Raw genomic sequence first — 22,774 nt, 5'->3', positions numbered from 1 at the left:
GGAGGGGAGGATTCTCCAGAGCTGGGGTGCCTTCTCCAGGGCTCTCGGCTACCCAAGTAGCACAAGGTAGGGTTGTACGTTCTCCCTGTGGAGAAATCCCGTCCACAAATGCTTTTTGCTGGAGGAAGGAAGGTGTAAATGTTTGCTGTCACACCAGGAGCTACGTGGGAATGGGCTCACTGGGTGCAGATGGGCTGGAGAGGGGCACATTCCACCTTCTCCATTTGCAGACCAACATCTGTCTCATTAGTTGTTTATGAATCCCTGAGCCTTCCTCTCTAGGCTGACTCATGGCCACTGACTGGAGAGAATGGCTACCTGGGGGCTCTCCCTGCCTCGGGGGGGCTGCACAGGACACGCACAGCCCTGCACCTCCCGTCTCACACAGATGCTTTGCTCCTGGCTTGACTGAATTTATGGGCTTCTGCAAAGCTCCAGATGCTGCAAAAACGAGCATCAAGTTTTCTGCAGGTGAAGGAGGTGCTGCTGTGCCCTGGTGAGGACGTGGCTCATGGAGGAGCAGAGCTCCTCTGGTTCCCTTCAGTCTGGGATAGTGGAGAAGGCTGGGACCCTGCCGAGGGTGCAGGCTGTGGTGGTGAGGGGGTGGGGGGGAGGTGATGTGCCCACCAAATCTGAGTCCTTGAGTAGCAGAGGGATCCCTGCTCACCTCCACCCCAGCACCCGGGACAGTCTCCCCTCTTGCAGATCTCCCTTCCCGGCAGGAGGGCAGAGAAGCAGCAAGGGGCTGGTGGGCAGAGTTGAGGGAGGGTGTCAGGGTGGCTTCAGCAGTGCAGAGTCCCCTCTGTCACCACCTGGGTGCCATCACACCCATCAGTTTTGTGTGAGCTGGGCCTCCAGCCGTGCTGTGTTCTGCCTCTGGCCCCATCCAAGAGGGGCTGGGACAGTTTGCCTGAAAATTGCTAGCCCAGGAGTGAGCCCTGCAAACAGAAGGGTTTGGATTTTCTTAGCCTGGGCTGAAGCTGACAATTTGCAGCCTGTGACAGAGTCACACAGAGCTTTTTTGGTTTTTGTTTTGTTTTGTTTTGTTTTTTGCTGGTATGTACCTCTTCATCCCTCCACCAGTTTCCCTGCCCAATGGATCAGAGCAGGTGTCTACTAGAACTTGCTGGTCGATTAGTCCTCCTGCATCTAAATTAATGTAATTATGTTTTCATTAGCCCCAGACAGTGCCTGACAGCTCCTTGTTTGGGTAGTCTGAGGAAGGGGGGGGAAGAAACCCCAATTCTGCTGCCTTTGCCAACCCTCTCCCCTTTGCTCCCTCTCAGCACTCCCTGCCTGCCGGGGAGGGACAGGGCTGCTCCAGGGCAGTTTCCTTTTCCCTGCTGGAAGTTTTGTAATGGAATCTCCTGCTGGGCTGGGCTGGATCCACCTGCCTTTGGAGGGGCTGCTCAGGGTGGAGGGGGCTGCCTGGGCATCTCTGCAGTAGCCATGGGCTGGGCACCTCCACCAGGCATCTCTTGGGTTTTGGTAGGTGCAAGTGAACCTCCCAGCTCCTTCCCAAAAGCCCTCTTGGGTTTATATAAGATTATATATCTATAATTGTGTGTTTGTTGTTGCCATGGGAATGAGCACAATGGCAAAGCCCTGAGACTGATGTCAAGCCTTGGGCTGCACTGGGCCTTACTGGGGACAGAGGCAGAAGGGGGGGGAAAGGGGTGAAGAGGAGTCCCTTGGCTCTCTGCCCTATTCACAGCCCAGGCTGGGCTCTAGCAGAGGGGGTACAGGCAGCTGGGAGGGGATCAGGGCTGCCCCAGCCTGCAGCATGGCCCAGCACAGGGCTGGGGACACTGGGGGGGTCTCAGTGGGACTGGTGCCATCTGCCCAGAGAGAGGTGAGGGCAGAGCTGGCAGGAGGGGGCTGCCAGGGAAAGAGAAGGGGGGCTTCTTTGCAGCCTCCAGAGTACAACCCAGTCAGGAGCAGGGGGTGGTGGTGGTGGTGCTGCAGCTTTGGAGGGGCAGGGGGGGCAGCTGGCGATGGAGCAGGGCAGTGTGGGGAGGGGATGCAGAGCTTCTCAGCAACAAGTGGGGGCTGGTGGTGGTGGTGTGTGTGTGTCTCAGCTCTTTAATTGGTGGGGGAGTTGGGAGAAGGGGGGGGTGGGGGGTGGAAGCGCTGGGGGGGAGCGAGGAGGGGGGATGCTCCCCGGTAAGGGGAGGGAGGGGGAAGAAAAACCCCACTGGAAATGAGGTTATATAAAAGATGTGTGATTTGGAGAGCAGAGTGTCTCCTAAGGAGGGCTGCACCGGCTCACTCCCCACCCATAAAAACCCGGGTTGGACGTCAAAGCGGATCCGTTTCAGTGATGCTGGGATAAAGGGGCACAGCGAGGACGAGTTCGCTATCCCCCACCCCGCAGCCAGCCCAGAGCCCAGCGCCGGGCTCCGTCCCTCTCCGGGGGGGATGCGGGGACAGGGACGGGGACGGCGACGGCTCCTCTGCGCCGCACGGTAGGTGAGGAGGAGGTGAGGAGGGGAGGGGGGTTCCCCCCAGCCCCGCTTTTCAGGGAAACTTTAGGGCCGAGGGATGCGGGACGAACGAGGGGCGCGGAGCCCCGCAGGACCCTTTCCCGCCCGTCGGATGCGCTCCCCGGGGCCGCTCCGCAGTGCCCTTGGCCGGGGGAGAAACGGGTAAGAGGAGGGGAGACCCCCACCCCTGCCCCCAGCTGCGGGATACTGGGGGTGGGCAGAGGAGCCCGAGCCACCCTTGGGCCCCGTGGAAGGGAGAGGAATAGGGGACATGCGTGGCATTGCTGGTCCCCACCCTTGTCCCCTCCTCGGCTGCGGTGGGTGTCCGTTCCATCCCCCCTCCCCCCTTCCCTCCGTACCCCGGGGCTACGCTGCAAACTTTCTCCGGGTCCCTCGGGCTGGCGGGGGGCTGAGCCCCTGCGGGGATCATCTTCTTCCCCCCTTCCCCCCCCCCCGGCAACTCTTTGAAGCTAGTTTGGATGAGGAGAGGGGGTCCGGGAGGGCAGTTTGCCAGGTGTGTGTGTGTGTGTGTGTGTGTGTGTGTGTGCACAGGGTTAGTTTGCTTTTTTGGGGGGGGAGGAAGGCAGGGGCGGGTGGATGGTGTTTGGGGCGGGGGGGGCAGCAGTGTGGGCAGCAGGGAGGGAAGGGGCGAGCAACCTGGCCGGGGAGGGAAGGGAGAGGGGCGGGGGGGTCCGATGCGATCTGCGGGTTTGGAGGGGATGGGGGTGTCGTTACCAGGGGCAGTTTTGGGGCAGGGCACATTTCCCTGGGAGGGGGGCAGTTGACCCGAGAGGGAAACTGATGGGGAGTGGGTGGTTTCCCGGGAGGTGGAAGAGTACGGTTTGCCGGGGGTGAGGGGCAGTTTCTTTTTATCGGTAGGGCATTTTGCCAGGGGGGTCCAGGACAGGGCTGTCCCCCTCCTTGTCCCCCTCCTTGTCCTCCTCCTTGTCCCCCTCCTTGTCCCCCCGGGACGGGCGGTGCCGGAGCTGTCCCGGGTGCTGAACGCTGCCGCGTCCTTCTCCCGACCCTATCCCCGGACCCACTGGAGATGCTTCCACCCCCCCCCTCCACCCCTCCAGAGATGCCACCAGACCCCCCTGGTCCTTTGTCTACTGTTGCCCCAGCATCCCCATCTAGTGCGGGGTGGGGAAGGGACACCCGCACAAAGCCCTGGCATGTCCCACCCTCCTTCAGAGAGAGCCGGGGTTCAGAAAGGCTCTTGGCCCTTCCTTGTCCCCACCAAGGACCTCGACAATGCCCCCCGGGTGCGCAGGAGATGCAGGAGGGAGCTGCTGTCGCAGGGATCAGAGATGACCCCTGCCTGTGGTCTCGCTCTGGGTTTGGTTTGCAGTAGATAGTAGAAAGCTTTTTCTTTTTCTGGCGAAGCAGAGGAAAGAAAGATCTCTGCACACGCACATCTGGAGCAGCTGGTGTTGGGGTGGGTGGGTGGGTGCTCATCACCCCTTTCCAGCTCCATCTCTCTGAGCTTTTCCCTCCCTGGGTGTGCTGACTCCGCAGCCCAGGTGCAGACATTTTCTCCCAATGCTTTCAAGTTCTGACTGTCAGGGTGGAAATTCTGGCAGGCAACTTGGCAATTATCTGCTGAGTCCCCGGGGGAGCTGAAATGGAGGGGAAGTGTCTCCTGCCTTCCCGTGGGAACGCAGCCTGGCTGGAGGGGGAGATGGGGGAGACTGCAGGGGGGGAAACCACAGTGGCTGGGGACTCAACTGCTAGAAATTCCAGCTTCTCTTCTTCTTCTGCACCCCTAAACGCTGATGCTCAGGCAGCTGGCAGGATGGTATCTACAGGGATAATCAACAGCAAGCTGGGGGGAGGCTTTTGGAGCAAAAGAACTCTTCAAAATAACACTTTTCCAGAGATCTCTACCTGCACATCTTGGCTGGCTCTGCCTTTCCTGCGAAAGGTCTCAGGTGGGCACGTTTTATTTTCAAGAGTTTGGGTTTGCATCAGCATTATCTTCCTCCCTCTCTTTTCTTCTAGCTGGATTTCCCCAGAAGATACCCTTAAAGACTCTCCAAACTCGGTTGTAGGCTCTCCAGTTTTAAAATGTGCATGTGTTTGCAAACAAACTCCCTGTACTCAGTCTCTTCTTACTCAAACGTAGGATTTGCGAGTTTGGGGCTGGGGGGGGGTGGGGGGGTGGTGAGAGGGAAATGATAATTTTTTTCTTATCAGGTATCTGGGCTGGCAGAAGTGTTGCATCCCCTGGTGAGCTGAGGAGAATGACAAGTCCTTGTGCCCTTTGAATTCTGTTTGTTCCCTCTGTCAGCACAGAGATGGTGAGCAAGTACCAGAGAGGCCATCTTAGGCAGAGGGGTTTGGGCTGAATCCTCACTCACAATTAATGGTTAGTGTTTGATGATGTGGAGGGCTTGGTCCTCCCTGACCCTCAGGGCCCTCTCAGATTTTTTCCCTCCCCTTTGCTTGTGTAGTTTGTATTTTCCCTTTCAGTAGTGGATCTGTACAAAGGCTTAGGAAATCTGCCAGATTGCCTAAATCAGTGCCTGAAACCAACTATATATAGTAACTGATAAGTCACATGAGCTCGGCTGGCATAGATTAGCATTTACCTTTCATCAGTAATGAGAATATTGTTCAATACTTGTTGATAACCATCAATTTTTATGAAAGAAATCCAGCCCTGGTAGCAAGGGACCGGTTTGGAGCTGAGACTCCAAATAAAGCCAAAATGCCTTTGCTCCACTCCCGCTGTTCTGATTGTATCTGTGCATTCAGTCGAATCTATAGATGTGATCTGAGCCCTCAGACTCAGCCAAAAATAAGCATATTGTGTCCCGAAGAGGGAAGGATCTGTAAGCCTCTGCCTGGCTGAAGCTGGCTGGGAGCAGATTTCCTTCCACCCACTTGCTCCAAATTATCCCTGACCCGAGGCAGCTTGGGCTGCCACCCTCTGTGGCACCCTGAAAGCCACCCTGATGCCAAGGAAGGACTTTGGAGGAGCTGGAGGTCTGCAGGCTCTGGGTATGTTGTCTCTATAGACAGGGAGTGGGAACCTGTGAGTGTCCTGTGTGTATACACAACCCCAGAGGTGTTTCTGCCAAGGCAACTCTTCCTATAGCCCCGCTTTTATAAGCCCAGAGGTGCTTAAGGAGATCTTGCAGTGCCCTTCTCGGGTAGGTTGGTCTTCATCCCATTTTTGCAGAGCCTTTGATCCATGTTTTCAGACATGTTGGAGATGTGCAGCTTGTCCCTGCCTCAGAAGCCACACAAGCTCAGTGTTTCCAGAGCAGAACCCATCCTTCATCCTCAAATGGCACCATCCAGAACATGATCCTGGAAATACCAGGGACAGAGCTTGGCCATGGCTCTGATTCCACCAGGGTGCCATGGGACAGTGGTCCTGCCATGCCAGCCTGCTCCCTGTGATGCCTCAGCTGAGGAGCAGGGGGCTGAGAAGCCCAAATCCTTCTCCTCTCTCTGGTGCAGAGAAAATGTTCTCTGTTTACAGGGGCTGGGACTGGTTCAGCCAAAAGGAACATCCCCAGCATGGGATGGTCCCATGGGGGAAGGGGAAAAGCCCCAGGAGCCAACTGGGCCATTTTTGACTCCTCTCCTTCCTACACTCATGGCTCTCTTGTGCCCGTGCCCCAGGGCCAGCCCCATGTTCAGGGATACTGGCTGAAGAAGCAGAAAACTCTGCATCCCCCCCACCACTCCTGCCAAAATTAGAGCTGGAGCCCTCTGTGGGACAAGGATCAGGTCCCAGGAGAGCCCCAAGAACTTTGCTGCTGCTCTTGGTACTATGGCAACAAGTGCTAAGGCAAAGCCCTCAGAAAAGCATGGACAGAAGCTCAGGGGAGCAAATTATTTTTGCTTTTTGCCTTGTGGAGGCACGGAGGGTATCAGTGAAAAGAGGGTGAGAGCTCTGCTTTGCCTCCACCGACCAGATTCCTCTGTGAGAAATCACACCCTGGGCCCTCCTGCACTTGGTGATGCTGAAGGAAGGTGGTGGCAATGCTCAGGGGACAGAAAATCCCCCGAGGTTTTTGGTGGCAGGTGTCCCCGGGGAGCTGGCAGGAGGAAGCCAGGCTTGTGCCATGAGGAGCCTGATGTTTGCCGGCGGTTTTCACAGAGTAACTCTGAGGATTGGTGACTTTACTCCAGTTCAGTCTCCTAGTTGGACTAACTTGGCTCAGGGGTTTGATTGTGGAGGAAAATGTAACCCTGGGCTGGAAGGGTCTGGGGGAGACAGCAGCAAAGGAGGGGATGAGAACGTGAGTCCCTGAAGCCAGCGGGGAGCTGAATTCCTAGAATGGTTTGGGTTGGAAGGGACCTTAAAGCCCATCTTGATCCAAACCCCATTCCATGGGCAGGGACACCTCCTCCAGCCCAGGGTGCTCCAAGCCCCATCCAACCTTCAACACTGCCAGGGATGGGGCAGCCACAGCTTCTGGGGGCAACCTGGGACAGGGGCTCAACACTTTTGCAGCGAATAACTCCTTCCTAGTATCCAACCTAAATCTCCTCTCTTCTAGTTTCTTTTCTAATCTCCCCTCTTTCTAGTTCTTATTCCTTGACCAACTTGGAGCCAAGAGCTCTGTTTCTGGCTTTATTGGTGCTGGTTCTGGAGCAATCACAGCTCCAGCCAACCTGCTGCAATTTTTAAATTCCCTTTCTCTCTCTTTTTTTCTTTTTTTTTTTTTTTTTTTTTTTTTTTCTTTTTCTATTTTTTTTTCTTAAATAGAGCTATGAGTCCCCTCTTCTGCTGTGACTGGCTTTCGAGACCATCCATCAAGAGGCATTTTCTCATTTCTATCCTATCTACCTATTTTGTCACTTAGGAAAAAGCAGCGTTGTGTTAACACGGGTCCCATTTGTCAAACCCGAGTCGCTGGTGTAATTCCAGTCCTCTCAGCAAACTGAAGGTGGTGAAATTTATGTTTTAGATGGGCTGAGCCCCAGTAAGAACAGCAGTTTTCCGTGGGGTTAGTGGTGGAATTGAGGTTGTTGTTGTTGTTGTTGGGGTTTGGTTTTTTTTTAATTTAAGCTCCCTCTCAGCCCCATGCCACAAGCACCAGGAAAATATTGTACGAAATGGCAAAAGAGAAATAGCAGGAGTGTTATGCCAAGCCTTGAACTCCCAATGAAAACAAATCCGTGTTTCTGTCGCCTAAAAAACATCCAAACCTGCAGAAAAAGAAGGGAATTTTGCCAACACAGTTGTCCTGGCAACATCAAAACGTGTTGCCTGGGGTCTGCTTGGGGTGGGATGAAGGGGAGAGGGATGAGGAACTTAAAAAATGAGAGCAGAGCTTCCCAGGGGTTCTGCCTCTGCCATTAGGAGTGTGCAGGACACCAGCCCAGGTAGGGTAGGATAGAATAGAACAGGATTGCAATTGGAAGGGACCTAAACTGGTCACCCTGCCCGGCTGCTGATTGCAGTCTAATGAGGGTCTCTTTGATTCCTTGTCGGGCTTGGATGATCCCAAAACCCAGTGCCAGGAGGTGGCTGAATGTGCAGGGCACAAAGCTGCAGCCCAGCAATGTGGCTGTGAGCAAACCTGTGTGATTTTGCTTTCCAGAAAACAGCCCTCTGGTTAGAGGCAAAGGAACCCTCTCAGGGCATGGACGCAGGGTGGTTTATGTCAGGAAACAAGTGTTTATTTGATTAGCTGTCTTTTTAGCAGTGATAGGCATGTTTGCAGTGTGAAAAGCAGCATGCTGGTGAGCGGGGGATTTGGGGAGGGAGTCTCCAGGGCTGAGCCCTTGTCACTTCACCCCTCTAGCAGCATCCTCTGCTTTGCTTGGCTGCTCAGAGTGGTCCAGCAGCTCCACAGCATCCCTGAATGCTGGGCATCACCGCCGGGGTGTCATACAGATGGCCAAATGCCTCTGATTTCATCCCCTCCTCTGCCTATCTCAGCTTTATTAGGGGTGAAGAAAATGTCACAGCCCAGGTGAAAGAGCCACCTCAGGCTGGGAGGGGTGGGAAGGGAGAAGCAGAGGGTGACTTTGGGCTGGGAAGATAAAAAGCAGCCAAGGGGCTCAACCATTCCTCAGGTGGGTTTTGGCAAGGCTGGGGGGAGGTGGGCAGTTAGGGAAAGCTGTGGGAATGCTGTCTGTACATTCCCAGGATGAAAAGACCACGTACACAGAATGCTCCGGGCTGAGCTCAGAACTGCTGGCACAAGCGAGCTGGCTGCCAGTGAATCACTTGGATGCTCCATTTTCAAGATGCACAAACAGGCAGGTTTACAGTAACTCCTGCATATGTTGCATCCCCTCGCTCCCCGGCAGCTCCGCTGACGCTCCATGGGTCCTAAAAATTAAACGGGCATAAATCCATCAGCCCCAGGCCTCTTTGGTGAAGGCTATAAATCCCATGAAAACTAATTAAAGAGGACGACGGTGTCCATTTAAAGCTGGCACGGAGAAATGTGAGCCATTACCACAGCAAAGACAAGGCTCCAAATGGATTTGTGACCCCACGCCCAAGGGCTGGGATTGGGTCCCTCCCAACTCCTGTAGCCTGCAGCTCCAGGCTGGGAATGTTAAGAGCTCCGAGTTAAGCTGCTGAAGATTGGTTTCTAAATCAAATCACCCAATTAACATATGTGCTGGAGTTTGTTTGCTTGAAATGTTATCTGGCAACACCTAAAAGCTTTTTCCTTCTTGCTTTGCTCTGGGTTTGGTTGTTAAGCCTGAGGGTTCCGTGGCTGCCTGCAGCCTGGTCCCTGCCTTGATGAAAGCCCCTAAAAAGCTGTGCTGGTGTCAGAATCAGAGCCAATCCTCCTCATGGTGGTGTTAAGATCAGAGCCAATCATCCTGGTAAGGTTTTCCTGGTGTGCTATGACTCGGTGGGGTTTGCTGCTCTTCTGTCATTTGAGTCAGTTTGATGCTTTGGAAAGGGAAACTGAGGCAGGGAGTGGGACAATACCACTCCCCAAGCAGGGAGCTGGACCCAGCTTTGGCTCTGGCCTCCATCACCTCTGGGCTGTCCTTCAGGGGTGAAATAAGGGTTTGCACCCAAGGAACATTGGCCCAGTGAAACCCTGCTGGCTGCCATGCTCCTGTGGCACCTCCAGGAGCTTTAAATGCTGAGGTTATAAATCAGAATTACTGGTGCTAGTGGGGAGATCTGCACCCAGCAGAGATGAGCACAGCTCATCCACCCAGACTGCAAGCAGCAAACTTCTCCTCAGGGTACAGGGTTGAAGCCCTCAGGTATTTTTTTCTGAGAAGGAAGAGATCTGCAGGTGTCTTGGGACACCCCAGGAGATGGCTCTGGGGGAAGCCCTGAGCCTGTGCTTGGGATCTGGGGAAGTCTCCCCTCAGCTCCCAGGTCTCTCCTGCTGCTTCCTCATGCCCTCAAGATCTCTCTTTCATCTTCAGCTGGAGTTTCTGCAGGGCTTGGGAGCTGGATGAGGGTTGGGCTCTGTGATTTTAAAGCTGTTTTTCAACAGAAATGATTCTATCAAAATCCTTGTCCAAGTCTTCCCCAAAGGAGCAGAAGGAACAGACACAGACAGGTTGCCCTCAATCTCCTCACCTGCCCCTCTGCCTTTTGGATTTTTTGACCCTTCTCTACTCTGTGGAGAAGCTGAGAGAAAAAGAAAGAGAGAGGTAAAAAAGGCCTGAATGGGGCAAAGAATGTAATTCCCTGGGTTCCAGCCATTCCCCAGCTGCTGCTGCAGAACCCACAGCTGATACCAGTCTGATGCCAGCTGATACCCATCACCTGTGGGCAAGGGAACAGTCACCCACATGTCTGCAGGGCTGGTGCTCAGCCCTGTCTTGGAGGAAGCCCTGGCTGGGTGCTTAGGTCCTGTCCAGCATCCCCCTTTTTTTTTCTCTTCCCTCTTACAGGGGGTGCTGAGGTGGCAGCAGGGTTCAGAGCTGGGGGATACTTCACATCCAGCAATATTTTGGGGGCTGGAGCTGGGTGCATGTAATAAATGTTGAGCTTTGCTAGAAGCTTTTTTGGAAAAAAGGTCTGGAAATCAGCCTGGTAGGTGAAGAGGAAGGAACTTAGAGAGTTCTCAGCTTTTCTGGGGGTGTAAAAGAGGGAGAAGAGGGACAGGACCTTCCCTGTAGAAGTAGATCTCTGCTTCCCTCAATCCTCCTCAAAGACACAGCCTTCCCTCCTCGGGTGGGCTGGAGGTCTGGAGATGTCCTGCACTGCTGTCCCCAGCCCTGGGAGGTGGCACCACTGGCCAAGGTCCCACTCTGGCCAGGGCCACTCGCAGGGAGTCACCCAGCAATTGGGGTTTCTGTCACCAGCCCTTCAGCAGGTGGTTGTCCACCTACCCGGGTGGCATTAAACCTTTTCCAGGGGCAGGGCAGGAGGGATTTAATCCATCACCTCGGGCTATCAGCCTCTAATTGCTTCATTCTTTACTTGCCTGTAAAATAGCCAGTTTGAGGTCAGCAGCTGCCGTCACGGGAGGATTAAAATGCTCCGGTGAGTTAATGCCGGGGCTGGTGACACTTGCCCTGCTTCTCACATCCCTGTTTTTCCCATTTGGATGCTGTCAGAGGAAGGAAACTCCGGGCTGGGTGTTTGAAGGTGCAAGTTTTGCCCTGAAGCTGCTGCCTCTGGGAGAAAGGAGTGCTTTGGGGCTCCTGCCCTCCCCTCCCTCCTCAAAATCCAGAGTTAGAAAAGGCAGCATCTGGGTTGCAGCTTGCTGCTAAACCACAGTTCTGGAGAGAAATGTTCTCCAGAGCATCTAAGAATTGACAAGGGAATGTGGAGAGGGCTTGGGAGCTGAAGGTACCAAACCCAAGCGTTGGCAGGGTGGGAACCAGGGACCCATCAGGAGTCAATGGGCCGTGGCTCCCCGGACCACAGGAGGGCTGTGGAGAGCTCTGGGCAGATGGATGAGGTTCTCCTGAGAGCCGGGTAAACTCATTGCATGTCCTCCTCCGGGTGGTTTTCCGTCAGCTGGAGAGGTTTGTTTGGGACCTGCTGGGGTGGATAGCCCCGGGGGAGGAGCAGCTGCGTCCCCGGTGTCTCCAGGACAGGTCTGAAACATGGGGAGAGGAGCAGCTGGGGTTGCAGCCCCTGGAGCAGCCTTAAAAGTGTTTTCCATCCTCAGGGCATTGGTAGGACAGAGAGGGCAGCTCAGTGGCCACTTCTCGTTTGGTTTGGAGCTGCTGCTCTTCCTTCTGAAGCTCCAAAACATTCTTGGTGTGACAGCCCCTCCGGAAGGGGTTTCACCTTGGGTGGGGGCCCTACAGCCCCTGTCTGGCCACCCCCATCCATCCGTCTCAGCCATCGGGTTGCTGGATACTCTGGAAAACCATCTCAGGGGAGGAGGGGAGGGATGGAGCAGAAATCAACACCAAGCTCCGGTGGGGCTCGACCCCTTTAGATCAACCCCACTCGTGCCGTTGATTGTTTTTTGTGTTTTTTTGGTTCTGACCCCCCCAACCAAGCCTGGCAGCCCCCTCCCAGGGCTCCCCTTCTCCTTCCCACCCCCACCCCCGCCCTTTCCCTGCCCCCGCCGAACAGATGGTGCCGATTTTCGCAGGGGGAGCGGAAGAAACAAAGCCGGGAGCGCTGGGAGGCTGCAGCCTGGCTCCTAAACGCAGCCCGGGGGATGACATCTGTGGGGACGGGGGTGGCAGTGGCATGCCGAGCCCCGTGCCGCGCTTGCTTCGTGCCCTGTCTCACTTTTCTTCCTCCTTTAGATTTTTTTTTAAATTACTATTTATTGTTTTATTATTCTTTTCCAGATAAAGAGGCTGGTGGAGCCTTTGCCGGGATGCCGGTGAAGCCAGCGGGCTGCCTGCCTTTCCCTGCCCAGCGCAGGACCCGAGCCTGACGGGCTGCTGGCATGTTGTCCCCTGCTGTCCCTGCCGTGCCCGGCCCTGCCCCTCTCCTCGTTTTCCAGCTCTGATACCCCCTGTGTGTCCTCCAGGCTTGAGTTTCGGAGCCCGAGAGCATGCTGCAGAGAGCCAGGCTGCAGCCCAAGCCCCGAGAAGTTTCGCTGTGAGACCTTTTCCCCTCCAGTTCCAAACCAGTTGTCCCTTCCCCACCCCGGCTTGGAGAAAGATCTCAAGCAGGGACTTTCTTCTCCAGTGGGTTTCAAGGTCGTGGTCCACACGCTCCAAGGGTTGAAGGGGTGGGGGGAGGGTGGGGGTCGGGCTACCATGGAAGAGAATGTGTTCAGCGTGCAGCAGATCCAGCCCAACGTCATCTCGGTGAGGCTCTTCAAGCGTAAGGTGGGCGGCCTCGGTTTCCTGGTGAAGGAACGCGTCAGCAAACCTCCCGTCATCATCTCGGACCTGATCCGGGGAGGGGCTGCGGAGCAGAGTGGCCTCATCCAGGCTGGGGACATCATTTTGGCAGTCAATGGCAGGCCCCTGGTGGACATGAGTTATGAGACAGCGCTGGAGATACTGAGAAGCATCGCTTCTGAGACCTACGTGGTCCTCATCCTGCGGGGCCCCGAGGGCTTCACCACTCACCTGGAGACCACTTTCACCGGGGACGGGACTCCAAAAACCATCCGTGTCACCAGACCCCTCTGCCTCACCCCGAAAGCTGTTGACTTGTCCAACCCCAGCCCACACGGCAAAGAGCAGTTGGTGCCAGCCGCCGGCCGCGGCACCATGGGCTCCCTGTGGACAAGAGAGGTGGGGAGGGAGGTGGAGCCCGTGGTCCATGTGAACGGCGTGGTTCCCAGCAGCAAAGGGCAGGATGCTGCTGGGAAGGGGAAGGAGGGGGCTTGTGGTCACCTTTGCCTCAATGGTGGCGTGGAAGACAATGAACTGCTCAAAGAAATCAAACCCGTCCTGGATCTCCTGAAGAGCAGCAGTAAGGACGGCGATGGAGATGCACCCTCCAAGGTAGAGACAAGAGATATAGAAGTCCAGGTAGACTGGTAGGTCCCTAAATACATTTTTATTTTTACTTTTATTTTACTCTTGGTGAAATGTGCTATGCAACATGGCTGGGGCTGGTTCAGGTGCTGCTGGCCACCTCTCCAGAAGTGGCTGTTGTCTGATGCAGCAGGAGGGAGATGGAGAGGAAAGGGTGAGGAAAAAAAAATAAAATCTGGGGGGGAAAAGCGTGAGAGGAAGATAAAAGAATTGAAAAACTGGGAGTAGATTGTGGAAGAAAGGGAGAAAGAAGTAAGCATGGGACTGCAAGGAAACTGCAGGAGTACATGTCTCGTGGCAAGTGGAACTATGAGATATGGTGGATCGTGGGTTGAGACTTCAGTTCTGTGTTCTCAATCTCCTTTGTTTTAATTTTTTTTTTTTTTTAAATCCCCTGCCTCAGTTTCCTCACCTGCCAGCTCAGAGATTTCTGGCACTGGCTGCTCTTGTTCTCCTGGTTTAGAAAAATCCCTCTTGAAATGTGGTCCCTCTTCCTGAGAGGGAGAGGGAAATTCAGAGCAGCAGAGTACAGGGTTTCCCCGGAGAAAGGAGGCTCAAAACCTTCCATGCTTTGGTGAGGGGAGAGAGGAGCCCCGAGCCAACTCCAGCTGCAGCCAACGGGACCTCTGCACAGGGGGGAAATATTTCCCTTGTAGAGCTCAGGAACAGCCCACCCCTGGTTGAAACCCAAGGGCAGAGCTGCCTAGTTGCCCCTCCACTGGTCCCAGCTCAAGCTCATTATTGCAATGTGCATGTGCACGTGTAGCAAGGATGGGGACACTGGACACTTGCACCATGGCTTTTCCAGGAGGGTGAAGTCTCACTGTGTGTGGTGTTGCCCTCCTGATCTTCCTGGGTATTTTCCTGAGCTGTGGTCCTTTGCTCTGGAACTGAAGCAGCTCCCTTGGGGTCTTCATGCTTTGCAAGACCATTGCTGGTTGCTACTATTTGTGGTACCAGCTCTCTTGCCTCTCAGCACTTTATTACAGATTAAAAGCTGCCTTTTCCCATCGCCATTCCCCAGCTCCCTGAACACGTTTTAGCAGCATCGAGTGCTGCAGCAGGTTGTGGGAAAAATGGGAAGGGTTTTCAGGAGGGTTTGCTGAAGCTGACGGCTTAGGGCTGGAGGGGTTTGTACCTTCACGTTCCCTTGCTGCACTTGCTTCCCTACAGAGGGCACAAAATGAAAAGGTATTTATTTCTTTGACCTGAAACAAGGAGAGGGTAAAGCAGAGCTTGTTAGCTGTGGAGGAGCAGGATCCATCTCAGTGGTGGAGCCCGATTGCTCCTGATTGCTCCCAGCACAGACCAACACCCACACCGCCTGTTTTCCATTTTCTTGCTTGGTTGTTGCTTTGTTTTGTTTTGGTTTTTTTCAGTTTTGGGTTGATTCTGTGGTGTCATTTCCATTCTCTCCCAAATGATGCATTTTTCCCTGTGGGGGATACGGTCACACAAAGCCCTTTGGGGTGGTCAGAGGAACAAAAGCCAGCTCAGTGCTGGCGGCGGGTGGGAGATGTCTGGGGAAGGATGGGGTGAGCTCAGGGACATCCTTCCCTGATGTCCCTTTGTACTCAGCACATTTGGCTGCTTCCAGACCCCTCGGATTTGGTCTCTGCTGTGCAATATGAGGCATTTTAACCCCTTGAAGGGTTTTAACCCTGGAAGGTTAAGGACCACCTGTCTGGGCTGCAGGTCCTTTAATCCAGCATAAACTCATCCCTGGGGTAACCTGCTTTAAGCAATCAAAGGATGAAGAATTTGAAGGGGTTGTGCTTGACTACAGCTCCAACAACATGGGCAGGGGCACTCTGTCCTTGTGTTTTTGTTAAAACCCCTGGAGTGGAGCTGAGGGGCATAATCTGGGCAAGCTCCCAGAGGACACCACCTCAAACTGTACCCCTGTGTCCCCATCCCACCAGCTGCTGGTCCTCTAAGGAAATTTTGGTCTGGCTGGGAGAAAGGATGGGAAAAAAGTGGTTTTTTTTCTTTGAGGAATCTCTTCTTGTCATAAAGAGATGAAACTGAAACTCTTTGAATTCAATTCAACTGAAGGACCTCGAGCCAGCAAGAATATTAGTGCAGTGGGTACTTCACTAAAGTGCCACTCTCCTTCTTGCTTTCTTTCTCAATAGCCTTTAAAAAAAATAATCTATGTACCTCAGGACTGCAAATCCATTTTTTGGTCAAAATTACTTTCCAATCCTCTGCTTGATGAAAAGTTGCAGCCATGCTCTTTCGGTAGTGATCTGTAGGGGCACGGAGTCCTGGGCTGGAGGAGAGAAAAGGGGAAGGAGATAAACTGCAGAGAAAACTCACTGAGAGCCACCCTGCAGGGTAAAGGGCACCTCGCAGCAACCTCTCCTCCCACTTCTTGATGTGCTGGAGATGATTCATCTCCTCTGCTTGCTCTCAGACAGAGCTGGGGCATCGTGAAGGTCTTCTACTCCATGAATTTTCTTGGTCTGAAAGAGAAGTGCAGAAAGGTCAGGGAGCAATGGGGAGTGGCCAGCCATGGGGACTCTTGGTGGATGCCAAAGAAATGCCAAAAAAAAAAAAAAAGATTAAGATTTATCAGACTGCTGCTTCTGGACTGCTGGAGGCTGGGACTTCTCCAGGCTTGGGGGGACTGAGAGAAGCTGGCATCAGTCAGAAGAGGAACAGAACTCTACCCTGAGACCAGTAGGCTGCAAAACCTCCCTCAGGGTTGGGCTCAGCACCTCCTGGACCACTTGGCTACTGATCCGGCTGGAGACACTGGTCTCAGGATCAATCCTGTTCTGTCTCCAGCCTGGTACTGAGCTTCCCAGCCTGCAGCCCTTGGTGCCAGCCAGGCCAGCTGGCAGAGCTGTGACAGCTTTCCCAGGGCAGAGAGCACCAGGACAACTCTGAGGTTACTCACAAGGAGGCAAAGGCAGCTTGGTCAAGGTGGGCTTTGCCAAAAGCCACTCAAATCACACTTGATGCTTTGGGCTTCCAGCCCGTGGTACCCGTGAGGAGAACTGGAGACTGTGAAGGGGAAAAAATTCAGATCATCTCCATCCCTCACACCCATGGTCTGCACTCCCTAGGGGACTTGTCCCCACAAGGACCTGGCTTGTCCTCCCTGCTGATTTCCAGCTGGAAGGTGCCCCTGGTCCATGGGATGGGCTGTGACCATCTCTGCTCAAATAATCTCTGAGGAAATTGATCACAAACCCCAGCATGGAAGTGGGGAGCAAGGTATGATGAGAGCTGGCATTTCTGCCACCAGGCTCACCGTGGGCTAGAAAACAAAAATAGAGATTGATTCACTCCCTGCCAGCTAACCCAGGTCTGTTTTCCCTTGGAGCTCTAAGGAGATTGTCATGTCCCATCTTCCTTCCCTCTTCCCTCTCTCTCCTCACTGAGTTGCCAGTATTTATTTTTCTTCTCAGGTTTATTCCATAAGATGAGCAACATGATGGAAACATGGCAGTTTCAGTCCCAAAAGCAGCATCAGCTGCCCTGGGAGAGGGGGGAGGAGTGTGCTGGAAGCAGGAGTTCTGTTTATGAAGGGTTTCAAGGTTTCAGGCTCTATCCTGCATTGGAACAAACCCCATCATTTTCCAGTTCTCGACGAGCAAATTCTCTTCCTCCCACCTCTTTCAGGGCAGCCAAAATCTCTTTGTCTGGTTCAAAAACATTTCATCTGCATTTCTGATGCCTTCATTATTCTCTGCTTGGACCTGAAACTTTCAGACCTGGGAAATGAAAAGGTTTCCCCAGCCTGTCGTGTTGTCGCCGTGCAGCAGCACGGGGAAGAAGGAAGCTCTGGCAGGGACTCAGCCTCCCCTTCCCCCTTGGCAGGTTCTCCATCCTTGTCACTACACCAGCTGAAGCCTGAGAGGCATTTTGTGCCTGCAGACAGCATATGCCACCCAAATATCCCCCCACAGAGCACTCCTCAGACTCCAAAACATCCTTCGTGTGAGCATGAACGATGCTCAGCCTGGTGCTTGCATCCCATGGGATTGCTGCTCCCCTTGCCCGTGGTCCCAGCAGACAAAACCATGCCCCCCGTGTGCTCTCCCAGCAGATCTGAACCAGGTCTGGTCTCCAAAGATGCTGAGGTTGGAATCTTCCTGGTGCTCTTTGGGAAGGGGTGAGCATGGCCAGCACAGGTTGCATCTGGCACGGGGCTGGTGGGATTTTGGGAAGGCTGAGATCAGTCCCCGAGGTCTTGATCCACCAGTGCCTACTCAGCACCATTTACCAGCCTTGGATTTGGGAGGATTTGGATTTTTTGGTCTCTCCAAAGCCACTCAGTGCAGTGTCCTTTGTTCATTTGTCTCTAACCCCAGCTCTGCCCTTCTCAGCATGCAGGACTTTCTCCAAGCCACATCGTGTGCTCCTTGGTGAGGCTGTTGTCCCCTTCTTTCAGTGCTGCCCAAGCTCTCCTTCCCCATTTAGGAACTGGTTTTTTGCTTTGGTTGCTCTGCAATTGCCTGCTCCGGGCACTCCTGCCCTGCTGCCTCTCCAGAGAATGCACTTCTGGAGTTATTCCTTCTCCTTCCAACATTCCTGCTTCCTTCCAGAGCTCTTCTCCGTCCTCTGCACCCTGCAAAGCTCAGCTCCCACCCCATCCCTTCTCCTGCCCCTCTCTGGAATCAGACTTTGCCTTGACCCTTGCACCATGTCCAACACGTCCCCAGGGACACAGCCACAAGGAAATGTCCATTTCTGAAGGTGCCACTGGAGGATGGTGTTCTGTGGGCCAGAAGAAAGGTGAGGCAAGGACCCTCCAACCCTGGAAGGAGGAGCTCAGTAGGATCTTGCATCCCCCTCCAAAACGACACAGGAGAGGGGAAGAAAGCAGCAAGAAGGTTATTTCTCCCTCAAAACTTGGAGCTAGGGGGACGTGCACGTGTGTCCCATGCAGTCCCAAGCTCAAGAGTAGGGATTTCAGGACAAGATTCAGAAAGTGCCCATCCCTGCAGCCACAAGGCTGGGGGTTGGTGTCATCTCCATGGCATGGAGTCATGGTTGGAAGTGTGGACATCAGCATCCTTAAGGCTCATCCAGGACCAGTCCCTGGGGGCTGCAGCAGCTCCTGGGATCTCTCATCTCTGCCAGGAAGCTCAGAGAGCTCCTTCTGCCAAGCAGATTCAAAGCAATGAAGTCACAAACTTTCTTCTTTTTCTTCTTTTCTTTTCTTTTCTTTTCTTTTCTTTTCTTTTCTTTTTCTTTTCTTTTCTTTTCTTTTCTTTTCTTTTCTTTTCTTTTCTTTTCTTTTCTTTTCTTTTCTTTTCTTTTCTTTTCTTTTCTTTTCTTTTCTTTTCTTTTCTTCTTTCTTTCTTTTCTTTCCTTTCCTTTCTTCCTTCCTTTCCTTTCCTTTCCTTTCCTTTCCTTTCCTTTCCTTTCCTTTCCTTTCCTTTCCTTTCCTTTCCTTTCCTTTCCTTCCTTTCCTTTCCTTTCCTTTCCTTTCCTTTCCTTTCCTTTCCTTTCCTTTCCTTTCCTTTCCTTTCCTTTCCTTTCCTTTCCTTTCCTTTCCTTTCCTTTCCTTTCCTTTCCTTTCCTTTCCTTTCCTTTCCTTTCCCTTTCCTTTCCCTTTCCTTTCCTTTCCTTTCCTTTCCCTTCCTTCCTTCCTTCCCTTCCCTTCCCTTCCCTTCCTTTCCTTTCCCTTCCCTTCCCTTCCCTTCCCTTTCCTTTCCTTTCCTTTCCTTCCTTTCCTTTCCTTTCCTTTCCTTTCCTTTCCTTTCCTTTCCTTTCCTTTCCTTTCCTTTCCTTTCCTTTCCTTTCCTTTTCCTTTCCTTTTCCTTTTCCTTTTCCTTTTCCTTTTCCTTTTCCTTTTCCTTTTCCTTTTCCTTTTCCTTTTCCTTTTCCTTTTCCTTTCCTTTTCCTTTTCCTTTTCCTTTTCCTTTTCCTTTTCCTTTCCTTTTCCTTTTCCTTTTCCTTTTCCTTTTCCTTTTCCTTTTCCTTTTCCTTTTCCTCCTTTCCTTTTCCTTTTCCTTTTCCTTTCCTTTTTCCCTTTTCTTTTTTGGAAAGCTTTGGAGAAATTTCTCAAAGGGCTGTCTCAGCAACTTCCCTTCTGCTCCATCACTCGGAGCACTGCAACATCATCAGATTAATCAAAAGAAAACAGCGGTGCCTCTCATTTCTCCAAGCAGCCCAGATGCTCTTCTCAAGGTGAGGCTGCAGCCCAGGCTCTGCCTTTGCCCCGGGGGGAGATGTGGGCAGGGTTCTTCTGTCTTTTTTTTAACTAACAAATCTTCCTTTCAGAACAAAAAACTACCTCAAACCGGGTCCTTTCTGGAAAGGATCCAGTAGGTTTTGCTAAATAGTATTTGATAGATCTGGCAGTAGGACCTGGTCAGAGAGGGATCTCTGGATCTGGCCTTTAGGGGAGGATTCAGCCAAACGATTGCCTCAAGGGCACATCTCCAGCCTGGCTTCCAAGGCCTGGAAGGCACTGAAATGGGATTTTAAAACTCAGGTCCAGTGGTCAGTTGGGAGGATTTCTCCAAAGGTTGCCAGGAGAACCTGGCTGCCTCAACCTCCCCCTTGGGGGGTCTGCACCCTCCCCAGCCCCACCAGCCACCCCTGAGAAGGGCTCTTTGGGCTCCCCTGGCCCTCTGGAGGAGCTGTGTGACCCAGAACTGGGTCAGGGGGTTTGGGCCACCCCATGAGTTTGCCACTGGGGTCCTGCTGTGAACGTGGTCACCCCTTGGCTCTGCTGGGGAAGCCAAGAGAGGAAAATAAGTGACCCCAAAGCCCCTGTTCCTGCCCGAGCATGCACACGAGGCACTTAGAAGAAACGGGCAGGAAATATTTGTAAAATGAAGCAATTGAATTTTTTTCTGTTTTAATTTCTGCCCATCCCCCAGCTGGGGCTGAAGGGGCTGTGCTTGCCCTGCATGGGCTTTTCTCTCCCTACCTGTCTCCAAAAAAGACAGAGCTGGATATTTCTGGGCAGTCTCATCTGGGAGAGGTCTGGGCAGGGGCAGGAGGTATCCCCAGGAGCTTTGTCCCAGCTACACCCAATTGTGCTTTTATAGGAAGGGCAGCACCTCACTGCCCTGCTCATAGAATCATAGAATTGGCTGGGTTGGAAGGGACCTCAGAGATCATCGAGTCCAACCCTTGAACCACCGTTGCGGTTCCCAGCCCATGGCACTCAGTGCCACATCCAGGCTCTTTTTAAATATCTCCAGGGATGGAGAATCCACTACTTCCCTGGGCAGCCCATTCCAATGCTTGATCACTCTCTCCATAAAGAAATTCTTTCTAATATCTAACCTAAACTTCCCCTGGCACAACTTGAGACCCTGCCCTCTTGTCTTGTTGAAAGTCATCTGGCAAAAGAGCCCAACCCCCCCCTGGCTCCAACCTCCTTTCAGGGAGTTGTAGACAGCAATGAGGTCTCCCCTGAGCCTCCTCTTCTCCAGCCTCAACACCCCCAGCTCTCTCAGCCTCTCCTCATAGGGTCTGTGCTCGAGTCCCTTCACCAGCCTGGTTGCCCTCCTTTGGACCTGCTCCAGGACCTGCTCCAGGATGAGCAGGTGCTCCTGCACCCGCTCATCCTCCCTTAGGAGCAGCAGCACCCGTTGCTTCTCCAGGTGGGGATGTGCAGTGGGATGAGGAGACTTTGCTTGCTTCTGAGCATCCAAACCTTACTCACAGAATCATAGAATCCATGAACCATTTGGGTTGGAAGGGATCTTAAAGATCATTCACCCCATGGTCAGGGACACCTCCCCCAGCCCAGGGTGCTCCAAGCCCCATCCAACCTTCAACACTGCCAGGGATGGGGCAGCCACAGCTTCTGGGGGCAACCTGGGACAGGGGCTCAGCACCCTCACCTCAAACAATTTTCTCTTTAATGTCCAACCTAAATCTCACCTCTTTCAGTTTAAAACAATAATCCCGTTATCCAGAGAGCTGGGACCTGTTGTCTTTTGCCTCTGTGTGTGGTGGGTGGGGGTCCTTGTGTTCTTCTCTGATGGAAACCCTTCCATGTACTCACAGGAGCCAAGTCACAGAAGAACACAGAAGTTTTCTTCTCCTGAAGGGGGGACATAAAAACCTCAGTAAAACTCTTTGCTTGCACCAAGCTGGCCCCAAGGCAGCCAGGTTTTGGACAGTGGCCAGGAGCTTGGTGTAAAGCCTTGGCAGCTGAACTTTGGTCTTGGAAGGCAGAAAAATGATGGAAAATTTAGAGCACAGGGAGATCACCTCCACGTGAGGTTTTTTTTCCTTGAGCTTTACCTGAAGATACAAGCTGGGGAAGGTTGTGAAACTGGATTTGTATGGACGTGGCTTCCCAAGGTTGTGTCATGAGCATGGGGCTCTTGGGAATTATATCCCTGCTTTGGTTGATGCCCAAAGTCCAACATCATTACAGAAAAGGCTCTTTATTGGCTTTATTTGACACCTGGAAGACTTTTAAGAACTGACAGCAGGAGGAAAATGTTTGCCAGAGCCCAATAACTCCATGGTTTGCTGAGCAAGGGCAGCAAGGATGGGAGCTTGTCCTGCAACCCATGGAGCTCCTTCCCATTGTGAGTGCCTCTGGCATCTCAGAACATCATGCCTCTAATCTCCACTTGTTTTTCTCCTTCCTGAGGGCTCATCCAGCAGCAGTTTTCTGTCCCCTGCTCTGCTGGCATAAGGTTTGTGGTGGGATGGAATGTCACCAGCCTCACCACCCACCCAGGGGGGACACCCTCAGTCCCTTACCCACGGAAGGCAACCTCTGAGTTTGCCTGAGTAACATCTCTCACACTCACCAGCATTTGCAGCGTCTGTAAAGGTCAGGAAGAGAAATGTCTCTTTCTCCTGGGAACCACCTCTTTCTTTCCTTGGCTCTGTTTTCCTCTCCTCTGCTCATTAAACCCCAAGCTGCTCTGCAAACCTGGTTGCCCTTGCTAAGTTTTGCAGCTGGAAGTGCTTGCAGGTCTCCTTTCCCAGCTCCCTGCTTGCTTCCCCAGGGCCCCAGGGTGATTTTTTGGGGTGCCAAGGGTCTGGTGATGTAACCCCATTAAAGCCAGCTGTTGGGTTTTCTGGGTTGTTTTTACATTTTTTTTTGCAGGCACTGCTCCAAATTTCACTTGTGTTTGAGTTTGCTCTCATTGATCCATTCACCTCAGCCAAGCTTTCCCTCTCACCTCCAGGGAGTTTGTGTCCCCGTTGGGAAGCAGTTGGAGCAGGTTCTGGAGTCACCACTCCAAGACCTGAGCTCTGTGGTCCCAGCACCCAGCTGCCCACATGACCCAAACGGGTTTTAACCCTTCAGTTTCAGGGAAGGGGAAACCAAGCAGCAAAAAGTCTTACCAGCTCAGATGGAGAAGGACCATGTCTTGGGTGGACCTCTGGGGAAGAACAACACACCCGTGGTCCTGAACAACCCCTACTCTGGAGCAGAGCAGGTAAGAGCTCATGGCTTGGGCTGCTTTGGGTGGGGAGGG

At 53.2% G+C, this 22,774-nt stretch overlaps 1 protein-coding gene across 2 annotated transcripts in view; it reads left to right on the top strand.

Moving 5' to 3' along the window:
• NOS1 (nitric oxide synthase 1) overlaps positions 1-22,774 on the top strand; it is a 71,701-nt gene that overhangs the window by 14,679 nt on the left and 34,248 nt on the right. For both annotated transcript variants that reach the window (XM_030460579.1, XM_030460578.1), the window contains exons 2-3: positions 12,201-13,351; positions 22,603-22,735. In XM_030460579.1, coding sequence (XP_030316439.1) covers positions 12,618-13,351; positions 22,603-22,735 — 867 coding nt within the window. In that variant the 5' untranslated portion in view covers positions 12,201-12,617. The remainder of the gene's footprint in view (positions 1-12,200; positions 13,352-22,602; positions 22,736-22,774) is intronic.

This window comes from Calypte anna, chromosome 15 (genome assembly GCF_003957555.1).
Source record: "Calypte anna isolate BGI_N300 chromosome 15, bCalAnn1_v1.p, whole genome shotgun sequence".
Taxonomy (NCBI): domain Eukaryota; kingdom Metazoa; phylum Chordata; class Aves; order Apodiformes; family Trochilidae; genus Calypte; species Calypte anna.
The sequence above is the reverse complement of the archived record's forward strand: the minus strand, read 5'-3'. Positions and strand labels throughout refer to the sequence as shown.